Source organism: Acanthochromis polyacanthus, chromosome 16 (assembly GCF_021347895.1).
Source record: "Acanthochromis polyacanthus isolate Apoly-LR-REF ecotype Palm Island chromosome 16, KAUST_Apoly_ChrSc, whole genome shotgun sequence".
In the NCBI taxonomy this organism is placed as follows: domain Eukaryota; kingdom Metazoa; phylum Chordata; class Actinopteri; family Pomacentridae; genus Acanthochromis; species Acanthochromis polyacanthus.
The window spans coordinates 7,144,880-7,157,834 of record NC_067128.1 but is presented as its reverse complement, the minus strand read 5'-3'; the positions used below and the strand labels follow the sequence as shown (position 1 = coordinate 7,157,834).

The 12,955-nt window shown below is 38.8% G+C and overlaps 1 protein-coding gene across 1 annotated transcript; it reads left to right on the top strand.

Moving 5' to 3' along the window:
• Positions 1-247: 247 nt before the first annotated feature.
• Positions 248-5,011, top strand: slc25a47a (solute carrier family 25 member 47a). The gene is made up of 6 exons (XM_022200514.2): positions 248-445; positions 1,560-1,603; positions 1,676-1,747; positions 2,278-2,457; positions 2,646-2,910; positions 3,839-5,011. The coding sequence occupies exons 1-6, from the start codon at positions 409-411 to the stop codon at positions 4,147-4,149; spliced, it is 909 nt and encodes a 302-aa protein (XP_022056206.1). The 5' UTR covers positions 248-408; the 3' UTR covers positions 4,150-5,011.
• Positions 5,012-12,955: the final 7,944 nt, after the last annotated feature.

The window sequence follows — 12,955 nt, the reverse complement described above, 5'->3', positions numbered from 1 at the left end:
TTGGTAAAATGCTAACACTATTTTTTTAATCTCTATTTAAAGCACTTTAGGTGAACATTTGCTTAAATATGATATACTGCATAAATTACTTGACTTAAAAGTACGTTCTGAATGTTTAATTTCTACAATACTAACAATGGAAATGTCTTGAAAGCACTTTTTTCATCAGTGCATGGTAAAATACATTTTTGTCCCTTTGTGTTTGACCTTAAGGCGTACAGTACACACAGACGACCTTTCGGCTATGTTCGGGTAAAGTCGGAGCTGTGTTTTGAGCCGACGAGGCGATGACGCTCAGCACCACATGTCATGTAACAGCAACAGAATCAAGGTTACGGACCGACATCTCCGGTTGGACACATAATGGATAGTTGACAGAAAGCAGGCGGAGAGGCTCCATGTGACAGTATGCATATCGCGGATTTTGTGTCCGGATCATTCGCAGGTAACCGCTAATGCTAATAACCGTGCGATTTGTATTGTAACGTTAGCATCAGCTAGCTAGTGTGCGTGCTAAACAGCTAGCTACTGTAAGTGCACACTGAGATGAACAAATACCAGCATATGAGAAGATCAGATTAAACAGAGACACGACAGGGAAATTGCTTAACACGACTCATTTCAGACTAATGGAAATAAATACACACAATTACGTGTTTATGTTGCTGCACACATTTAAGGAGATCGTGGCTCATTTTCATATTCTCAATACAATTTAAGAAATTTTACAATAATTTTAAAAAAAATTCTTTTTGTAGGTAATTAACTGGATGAATTTAATAGTGATATCTACTTGTTAAGGTAGTAGATTATAAGAAAAATGTCAAAAAAGATTTTTGCAAAGTGGTTTGTTCATACATAATTCCATACAGTCTATGCATAATTCACAGCTTGATTTATAGAACATTTTATTCATAAAAGCATGTAGAAAATAGACCCTTTCTGGTTCACGACAGTGTTTTCTGATTTATTAATGTAAGAAAAGAGATATCCAATGTCAGCTCTATGTAATGTCATAAAAATGGAAGTAGGATTTTGAAGATGGATTTTGATTAGTTTAGATTTGTGGTTTGGAAATTAATGTCACAGTAAATTATTTTTCTGCTCTTGAAATGAATGTAAATTGGTGCATTTTTGAACACGGCACACCTCGTTTGCATATTTAAGCATAAAACTTTATAAAATATGCAATAAAAAAAAGTAATTGTCTTATTGTAAGTCATCCATGGAGAAAGATTTAAAGGGATATACACAGAAATGGAGTTAAAATATTACAACAGATGTCCTCTGTAATAGCAGAGCAAACAGCATTCGTCTTCTGTCCTAACAGGTTCACACACCTGAAATGTTTGTGACCATAACTATTTTAAAGCTCCATGTACACCTGAGAAGCTAAAAAGCATTTGCTTGTCTGTCAAGGTTCTGTGTTTTAAATTACGTGAAACAGCAAAGAAATAAATTCTGACTTCCATCTCACTGTCAGATTAGATGTTCTGCAGTTGAAGGCAGTAACTTTGAACTTTGTTGTGAGTCTGTTGTGTCTCTCTGCAAACACACAGGAGCATGTGGAGTGGCGGTGGGCTACCCGCTGGACACTGTGAAGGTACAGGAATTAGCATTTGTCTGAAACAAACTCAAGAGACATCATTTTTTACATTATTTTTAACATTTCCAGGTCAGAATCCAGACCCAGAAACAGTTCACGGGAGTGTATCAGTGTGTGGTGACCACATTTTCTAACGAGGGGGTGAGTAAAGCTGCTCACAGGTGTTTGTCAGAAGTTGTTAAAAGGAGGAAAAAAGCAACACTGCGTGTTTGCAAAGCGTCCTGATAGTCACAAAATGGATAATGCAATTAAAAACAGGCTTGAACAGGTCTGTCAAAAATAAGAATATGGTCATGCTATTCTGTTGCACTCTAAGGAGGTATTGTCTGTGATAATGCACCTGGTGTTTGTCTTATTTACATTATTATTGCACAGTTGGTGGGTAAACTTAACTCCTGGGAGCCAGTTTGATTGAACAGTCTGACTGCAGATTTAACTGCTTTTAGATGTGCGTGCTTATTTTGCTCATTTTCTGCCTGCTAGCAAATAAAAAACACCGTAACTACAAGGTTAAAAGATGAATTTTCCCGAGAGTGGAGCCTTTAAACTGATTTTCCGTTTAGAATGAAATGACAGATGAGGAACAGGATACACAGCGCACATACAGTAGTTTTTTGTCTGCTTTGTTCGTTACTTCATATGTGTTTTCTTTCACTCTTCCGTGCCATTAGGTCCATGGCTTCTTTAAAGGCATGTTCCTGCCTCTTGCCACCGTCACCATGACTTCTTCGGTGGTGTTTGGCACATACAGGAACTGCCTGCAATGTCTGAGCCAGGCGAGGGGAGCCGGTGGGGGTTCAAACACCAAACTGGACGTGTTTCTGTCCGGACTGGCAGGTGGTGTCGCTCAGGTAACGGGAGACGGCAAAAAAACGGCTGAAAATTGTTGCATAATGTGCCTCAGTCATGTGTATGTTTGGATACTTCACCTCCAGTAAAACACACCAACAGTATCTTTTTATTCCCACGTGCGCTTTGTTTGTTCTGAGATACCAGCTCCTGAGTTTCTGCTGAGTTTCTCTGTATCTTTCTCTACCAGATATCAGTGATGGCTCCAGGTGACATCGTGAAAGTCCGCCTGCAGTGTCAGACTGAGTCCAAGCGAGGAGGAAGCAGCTTGGCCAAACCGAAGTACCGCGGACCTGTTCACTGCCTGCTGAGCATCATCCGGGAGGAGGGCTTCACGGGGCTCTACAGAGGAGCTCTGCCGCTCATGCTCCGAGATGGACCGTCGTATGCAACATACTTCCTCACTTATGCAACCATCTGTGAGTGGTTGACAGGCGGCAGCAGGAAACCATCAGGTGAGTGAAGAATGAGGAAGACACCACTTTGTCGCCTGAAGTGCTGTCCTGTTGCATAAGCTGTTAACTTACTCAGACTTTTAAGGTTAGCATGGAATGTTTCATAGAGCAACTGAGGTGATCAAAACTCATGTCCTTTAAAGTCCATTACTGACATTTGATGTAACATTGCTGTATTGTCAATCGGGTTAAGTAACAAGATTCTGATATTCAGACTTGGGTCAGTTTGTTAACATGTTAATATTTGTCAGGCTTCATTTAGACGTACCCAAGAACAGTGATGAAGACACAGCAACATATTTGTGAAAAACACGAGATTTGACAGAACATCCAGTGATGTATAATCCATAATAACGCACTGCTAAACTAAAGATTCAATCTAAACTAATGTCAGCTTGTCAAACTGTCCAAATAACGAACCGTCTGGTGTATTTATGATTTCCTAAGCAGTGAAAATTACTACCTAAAACTGCAGGAAAATAAAAATATCCAGACAGCTGTGATGGAGCTCAGGACTCAAGGATCTTAAAACCTACAATGATTATTTAATTATTTGTCAAGTATTATGTTAAACACAACAATTTATATCATCGATTAATAGGTTTAAATTAGTAGAAAATTTTATCCATTTGACCAAAGAAAGCATTTGTCATCTTGGCCTTTGGGAAACGCTGATTGACGAATTCGTACTTTCTTGACACTTTAACTTAGCAATTAATTAAGAAAAAAAATCAAACAATGTGACTGCACTCAGTTCAGACATGTGCCATTTTGAAAGTGACAGAAATGTAACTCCAACTCAGTGTTGTCACGACTTTTAGGGTAAACTCAAGGCCAACATATTTAGATAAACAGAGGAGTGCGCATATAAAAGGCTCTTATGATGCAAATTCCTTGATTATTAAAACATAAATTTCTTCCTCCCCAGACTGGAGCGCGGTGATGCTGGCTGGTGGAATAGCAGGGATGGCAGGCTGGACTATCGGAACGCCGATGGACGTGATCAAAGCCCGTCTGCAGATGGACGGAGCGCGAGAAAAGAAGCGATATAAAGGCTTTTTGCACTGCGTCACTGAGACGGCGAGAGTCGAAGGAGCCGGCGTTTTCTTCAGGAGTTTGGGAATCAACTGCCTGCGAGCGTTTCCTGTGAACATGGTGGTGTTTTTTACATACGAGGTCCTCACCGGTTTCCTCCGAGCCGGTCCTGAAGGCGTCGACCCGCCTGTAGGGATGGAATAGAGTCAACTACCTCCAGTCACTTATTACATCTCTTCTGTGTTTTTTTTTTCATTTTGCATTTTTTAATTGCATTGCAGTATTTTCACCAAATGAGTGCTTCAACAGTATCATTGGAGTGTTACATTTAATACATACATGCAGTAATCAGGTCGATGGGGAATTATTCTATACACATCAGGGAACATTGTCAGTATTGGTTGGCACAGAGATTGTCTCACCACTAGATGGCCTCCCAGACTAGCTTGTTACATATTTTTATGACATATAACAGACTGTAAGACTGTAGAAGAGCAGTGCACCGAGTAACCTCAACATATTTCAGACTAGAGGAGGCTTAAAGTTTAATATTCAGGACCGTTTTAAGGCCTTCAGCCGAGAATATGCTGCAATACTCACAGTTTAGCGAGAATATTACCCGTCCAGGTCCTCAGAATGTTCCAGCTGAACAATCTGACTTCAATATAAATAAATTTTATTATTCTAAGCCCTGCTGAACTTGATTATTTATTAGTAAAATTGCATTAAAAGTAGGAATTATATCGTGCATGTTACTGCACATGATGAAAAAGTTGCTACAAGATGAAGCAAATCGACTGTTATTACAACACGAAGCGTATTTATTCACTACGGAACTTATTGGGTTGTTTCTTCATCATTCTCATACATATTTGCAATATTATTTTCTTTTTTTGTCTGAGAATAGACCACACGTATTGAATGCTGCTAATTTGGATGCAGTGGTTGGTTGTGGGATTCGAACATGAATATTTGTTGTAATTTATTTGCATCATTATGATGGTAATGCTCACTGTGCCTTCTATAATAAAGGTGATGTAAATAAACAAGCATTGTCACATCTGTAGAGCTTCCCTCCATGTGTGTTGCTTTTTCCATCATTTTGCAAATTATAAATGCAAATTATCAAATAATGTAAATCAAACTGAGTTCCCGCAATTCATCATTTTGTTCCCACTGCAGCCAGATGGAGGTCAAACAGCACAGCATCACATGACTGTACTGTAGTTATGAATATTAAATGCGTACTGTATATGAAGCATGATGTCAGAAGGGGAAAGCGCCAAATGTCGAGGCGTACAGATTCTCACGCCTGAATTCTAAATATGCAAGTGAATGAAGTGACTGTACTGTAGTCCTGCAGTACAGCACATTTCAACTTTAAACTAAATTTACTTCACTAAGCCAGCCCTCTGGACTTCCAGTAAGCTGTGTTCCTATTGGCTGTCCAGGTGGCTGCTTGGTGTTATCAGCAACACCTGAGCAGCTCAGTGTCTTGATGCATTATTTGGCTGCAGTCAAACATTTCCTCTGCTTCTCTTCACCACTGAACCAGGTTTGGCTCTGTTGCTTTAGTTTGTTCTTTAGGCGCTGGCTTGCAGTTTCAAGCAGTAAAGTAGTCTTTAATGTGTTTCAGGGCTTTGTACTGGATAGTTGTCTTGGTAAATCTGGTTCTTTAGCCACAGTTAGCACATGGTGCTAATGTGTGCAGTGATTAGTTGATTTGGTGCAGCTGAGTTGCGTCTTTATCTTGACTGTGGTGAGTCTTTAGAGGTTTTTGGTCAGACACATTCTGTGTTCTTGTTTGTGAACCAACGTTGGTTGTCCAGAAGGTAACAGTTCCTGTCCTGATTCTCTGTTTAAAGAGCTTCTCTGGTAGGCTGCAGGAGACTTTAGTGTTTGGTTTTGTATGGTTTCATTTAGATGACTGTCTTGAGGCCCCTCCATGTGGTTTATTGAGGTTTTCTGTAACAGTTCTACAAAGCAACCTGCAGCAGAAGAGACTTTGGGAGTTTTTAGGAAGTTCTGGAGACCAGACTTTACCAGGCTTTGCAAAAGTTCTGTTACACTCGGTTTCATGATCTTTAGAGACGTTTACATGTCGGAGTGGGAAATTCCATTAAACAAACTGAAAGTTCTCCCTTATAGGCAGGTGTCATTAATACAAATTTGTTCTCCGGTAAACTTGTATCAAGATGGAAGTCAAAAGAGTTGAGATATCCGCTCTCCTTTGTGCTGGCCACAACAAGTCTGACAGAGCCAAACAGCTGAACATCAGCCGGATGACCGTCCAGAGTTGCGGAGAGGCTCAAGAATGGTGAGATCTTTCAGGTCTTCACCATTCTTCCCTGCTTTTACTTGTTGGGAGCTTGAACTTAAGAACGTTGATTGCAGGGCCTTCTCCCTGCACAATATACCAACTTGTTGCCCCTTTCACTCTGTCCTCCCTTCTACACCTCCATGCTTTGCTCTTGTAATGACTCAATTTCCCCTCTGGCATGCCTGGCCCTCAGGGATCAATACAGTTAATCTTATGTTGCCTTACCTTATCTTGCCTTGGATCCCAGCCTCATTACGAAACACAGGAACTTTTGCCATATGAGGGCTGAATGAACGTAGGCCCAGGGCCCAAAAATGTGTTTTTAGGCTTAGTTCTGGTGGCAGTGGTAGTAATGTTTTAATAAATGTCAATCTCAGACTCGCAGGGAGCGCATTTCTCATTTTTGTCCCCAACTCAAGGAGCTTTAACATCCCTGGGAATATGGGTTAGTGGAAACCACAGGGCTTCCAGTCCATCTGTCAGACAACTGTTCACATTACTAAACTTAGATTTCTCCAAGTTAAACAGTTGCTGGCACCAACAAAAGATAAGACCAAAAGAATTCACCCTGAGATCACTGAAGGTAAAATCTGAGAACAGTCTGGAACTTTTTTTTTCTTGCCAAGCCAAAGCAGCACAAAAATAGTCTTATGATTCTTAACTACAGATCTGCAAATATACACAGAACAGCTCAGTGATTAAATAGCTGGAAAAAGAGGTTTGTTCTATGTTTCAGCAGTCAGTACAGGTGCATGTTTGTGCACATTAAACCCTTTAACATCCATCCATTCTCTATACACCGCTTTATGCTCACTAGGATCACAGGGGGTGCTGGAGTCTATCCCAGCTGACTCGGGTGAAGGCAGGGGACACCCTGGACAGGTCGCCAGTCTGTCACAGGGCTACATATACAGACAATCACACTCGCATTCACACCTACGGGCAATTTAGAGTCATCAATTAACCTCAGCATATTTTTGGACCGTGGGAGGAAGCCGGAGTACCCGGAGAAAACCCACACATGTACAGGGAGAACATGCAAACTCCATGCAGAAAGATCCCAGGCCCAGGGCGGGATTTGAACCGGGATCTTCTTGCTTCTTCACCCGAGTCAGCTGGGATAGGCTCCCGCGACCCTAGTGAGGATAAAACGGTGTATAGAGGATGGATGGATGGATGGACACTGAATTACAAGACAAGGCTAGAATTGCATGATTTTAATAGTAAGAGGTTGTGATCTAAAGTGGGCCGGTCTGAGGCATGAAAGTCCAGGGCTGAAAATGAGTCCCACTCCGGTCCTGAGTAACGCTCAAAAACAATAGGCCAGTTTACTTAATTTAGCCATATTAGAAAATTAAAGCAAATTAAAAGTGGAAAAAAAAAAGACTCAAGTGAAGCATCGAGAATAATCATCCTGGAAAAACTCAACTGAGAATAAAAGTGGACTCAAAATATCAAGAAAATTTGCTTTCTTGCTTGTTCTCCTCAGAGAAATTACAGTTTTGCAGCAGCACTTTATGTATCATAAAACACTGACATGATGTAGGTAAGAGAACACTATTTTAAAGGGATATACATAGGCATTAAAAAGACAGTCCTTGATTTTTTTATTTTTTTTTAGTGAATTAAAAGAAGAGTTGGAATCAAACAAGGTAGGGTTCTCACGGTGTAAATTAAAGTTAACTGTGCAACCTGAAAACACTCCACTGTCTCATTACTAGCAGCACACATCAAGCAAAATCTCAAAATCCCTCTTAAACCTAATGGGCAGCCAATGCAGGGTCAGTAAAATCTGTGTAATGTGTACTCATATTTTCAAATTTAAGCTGCAAATCAAACTCAAAATTTATCAAAACTCGGGACTTTCACAATGTATTAACCACACATACAGCAAATACAAACACAAATTAATACTTCATGAGCCACAAAACCATTATAGTCACATTTAAGGCCCATTAAACACTACCAACAAATACAGTAAGCTATGTTAAAATGTGCCATATTTGCAGTAGTTGTACAGTTAAAATGCAACAGTGTGTTCAGTGCTGCTCTGTGGAGATACAACACCATCTAGTGTACGAGTAAGATATCATCTTAATAATGTCTCTGCAGGCTGAACATCTGCATGAACTGAACAGGATTATTACAGCCAAGACCAGCTGATGTAAGGTTCAGTTTCATAATTCTATGGGAGCTGCTCCTTATAGTTTTATCTTTATGCATTGTTACATTTAGCATAATATTTTCTTCCAAATGCAAACCTCTTGTGATAATTCCAGTTTCATTATTTGTCAGCGTACAGCCGAGCGTTAGATTGCTGAGAGTGTTTCTTAGAAAGTATGATTCACCTCCTCTGACTCATCACTAGAAAATGTATTCAGTCATAATGAACTCTATTGGAATCTATGTGGATAATTGTGTTACTTTGATTTATTTTATGGAATGTTAAATCAAAATCCTTGTAGAGTGTTGCACATATTTTTTCTTTCGATTTAGTGGAATTAAAGCGTTGCTTGGTGAAAAAATATTGTAAACAAACTGAAATTTACAACGTGTATAAGGTTCTAGGTGATCTTGCAGCCAGCAGTACACAGCAAAAAAATAAATGTCGGGATAAAATAAATGAAAAAATAGTAAAATCATCATCAATAAAAAAACCCAAAAGAATATGATGATAAAATGAAATGAAATAAATAATATATAATTAAATTAAAAGAAATGAAATTAAAAAACTAAATAGATTAAATTCTGGTAAAGATTTGCATTAATCAAAGACAAAATAAATGTGATAATAAACTGAAATAAAATAGAATAAAGAAATAATACAAAATCACATCACAACTGTACTGGTCTATTCTAATTTGTATCATGCTCCCTTCACACCTAACGTGTTCCGAGCAACAACTGCTAAAAAAGCTTTGATCATTATGACTGATTTTACACTTTGGATCAGCTTTAGGAACTGGAAAAAGCAGAGAGTAAATCTTCCGCTGCTTCATGGTGAAAGAAGTCAGCTGAGGGTGGTTTGAACACCTGATGAGGATGTTCTCACCTTGAGGAATTACATTATAGATATTAGGCTAAAAGGGACACACATGTAAAGAATCCTGAATAGAAATGTATGGAAATGTATGCTCCTAGAACACACATCCCACCCATCTGCCTTTTTTTTTTTTTTTTTTTTTTAAACAGCCAGACTGGGAAACAATGAGACAAACGTGTTTTTGATGCAAACATGATGTCCTTAACATGTACCCATGTAGTGGAAGTATTACCCGGTAATATACATTCTAACGGCATGAATTATTCATGGGGTAGACGTATAACCTGCAGACTTTTTAAAGTCATTTGACGGCAAAGTCACATAAGCTTTAAACCCTCTGAACTCCATGCAGTTTTTTTTTGTTGCTGTCACATTTTTCCTTCCTGTAAACGCAAAGTCTTGCACCACTATGGAAACGGCACAGTTAGAAGTAGAGAGATCTCAGGAATGCCTTCTGTGCAGCACGAAACAGTCAGAATGTCATAAATCATAACAAAACATGGAAAAGGAGAGATAAATTCCTTTCCTTGTCATTTTAATTTAAAAAAAAAAAACAACTGAGAATCAACTGTATAGATATTTAGCTATTTACATTTTTATATTTGTCTGCAGTTGATCTCAGTTTGGTCAAAAAAAAATCACAGAATTTTTGTCATGTGGCTATTTTTTTTTTTGTTGTTGTTGCAAAATCTAGTTTCTAAAAACAATATTTTTGGGGCAAATTTTAAAATGAGACAGGTAATATAATATTTTAAGGTTTGATTTGATTTTCTGATGAAAAAGCATGTCAAAGAGGATTAGTTCAAGGACTGTCAATGTGTTCTGTTTTTACAGTTTCTGGTTCGGGCAAATAGTGTAAGATAAGATTTATTTGTCACTTGCTAGGGAAATGTGCATATCATGACAGATAGATACAACTGAGGCCTGGAAGAAGCAAGACAAAAATGCTTCAGTACAATAATACTAAAAATAATCTGATTGTAATTATTTTTGCTAAAAGATAAAAGATAGGCCTTTCAGACACACTGTCAGGTTTTGAGGTTCAGATTAGGCTAAGGCAGTTCTTTATTATATTTCACTCATGAGTCTAAAAGTTGAAATTGCAGTTACGGCTCGTAATACAGCTCCCCATATGCATTTATATTGGGGTCGGACCTTGTTAGCCTGGAATACCTGCTGGGGAGTGTTATCTAGATGTCTGCCAAGTGGTGAGACTTGCCTATCAGGACCTTAATTCTATTACCCAGCTGACCAGGGAGCAGCTGGAGATTCCCCAGGAGGAAGCTAAAGGATGCTGCTGGAGGCCTGGGTGTCTCTTCTGCCTCTGTTGCTGTGGTAACCCCAAAATGGACTAAACTGCTTGGAGATTGGATGGATGGATGAATATGGCCTCCGATCCTGTGGTGTAAAAGAATGATTAGTATATGCACAGTTATAAGTGTGTATGTCACTGACATTCTACTAAAATTATTCATTTATTCATTTATTTACACTTTAACTCTCTTATAGTTACCTTTATATTATTATTATTGCTGCTACCAGTATATATATATATATATATATCGTTATATATATCGTGCTTATTCCTTAGACCAGTGGTTCTCAACCCTGTTCCTCAGGACCCCATGTCCTGCATGTTTTAGATGCGTCCCTGCTCCAACACACCTGATTCAAATGATCAGCTCATCATCAAGCCTCTGCAGAAGCCTGATAACGAGCTGATCATTTGAATCAGGTGTGTTGGAACAGGGACGCATCTAAAACATGCAGGACAGTGGGTCCTGAGGAACAGGGTTGAGAACCACTGCCTTAGACCACCACCCAATGTAAGGTGTTTGCCACCGCTGCCCTACATTAACAGTATAGCTGGTTACCAAAATATTTTTTGATGATTCTGTAATGGCAACCCATCAGCATGTACAAGCTCTTTGGTCAAAGTCATATCTTTAATACTAAAATGTAATTATTATTGTTATCTATGAATTTTAGCAGAAAAAGAAAAAAAATAGCAAAGCTCATCATTATTTTTTTGATTGAGATGCCAAATTACTGTTATTTGCTTTCATTCCTGAGCTTAAAATTTAGTTTTAGTGGTTGTATATTTTTGATAATTTTCTGACTCCTCAGAATGTTTGACATTCCTCACTCCTGTTCAAAACGGTGAAGCGCAGGGAACTCAATAAGACTGGTACTGAATTTGAGAAAGTCTCCACAATGACCATGAGCAAACAACTGAAGGAACTAGGCTTAAAGGGAAGAACAGCTGCTAAGAAGCCATTACTGAGGCCGGCAAACATCCAAAAATGCAAAAAAATAAATAAAAAATTGCCAGGGTGCACAAACACTGGACTGGAAGAAGGTACTCCGAGCGGGCGAGTTCAAGTTTGAATTCTTCTGTCAACATCGCCATGTTTACATCCACAGAGGAGCTGGAGAACGTTTTGATGCTAGATGCACTGACCCACAGTGAAACAAGATGGAGATTCCATTATGGGGTTCCATTTGTGAAAACAAGAAGGTCTACCACAACATCTTGGTGCATAATGGAATCTATTCTGGATTGAACCTGATTGGTCGTGGGTTCAAATACTAAGAAAGACAGTGAATCCAGTCATACTTCAAAGCTGTTCAGAGACTGGACTAAGACAAATGAATCTGGAGTCCTGGAACTGATGGACTGTCCAAGTCAAAGTCCAGACTTGAATCCTCTTGAACAGATGTGGGATTTATTGAATTCAAAAATAGATTGCACAAACGTTTCATTCAAAGCAAGTCTCTGGAAACAGCTAGAAACCATCTGGAGCTTAATAACAAAAGAGTGGTGTTAAAGAGAACAGAAAAACAATGGCAGCAAGAATACAAACTGTTGCCAGGGCCAAAATATTAAGATTGATTAATATATGTGAATCAGGACTATTTAGTTGTTCCAGTTTGTCATTTGCCTAATAAATAACAATATCCAAATGCTCATTTAGTTATTTGTTTATATATCAAACCTCCTTTTAATTACTGTTAGTCTTTTTTTATTTTTTTACTTTTATATATGCATACATATATATACTATCCAAATACTTGTCAGTTTCTCAAGTATTTGGCTGAAAATATACCAAGAAACTGCGACCAGCCAGCATGGTTTCAATAAAAGAGTCTGGTCTGGAAAAAATAAAAAACTACTAGCAACTACTCTGCAGTGACTAAATGAAAGCACAAAAATGTGTTGAGGTTTAATTGTGGATCAAGGAAAGTATAGAGGGCTTAAAGTCATCGTCTGCCCATATGTGGAAGCTCCTCTAATGACGCCGTCACCTTTTCAAACCCAGCAAGAGGAACAAACCAGCCTATTGCTGAGTGAACTAATCAGCTCATTAGATAATCCCACAAGCAACATCCATAAGAATCCTGGAAACACTTTCAGAACTGCCCACAGAAATTATTACTCCATCCTCTCTCTTTGAGCATTTGTTGTGTAAACCGACTATTATTAAGTCCACATGAACTATGTGTTCAAGTGATGGTTTCATCTGTTTAACATGTGTAATTGGCTCTTACATATCCCACCATGGGTGCAATGAAGACCTATTATAAAGGACTCAACTGTAATGATTTAATTGCTCTACGAATAGTGGATTTACTCAGCGTATGAAGCT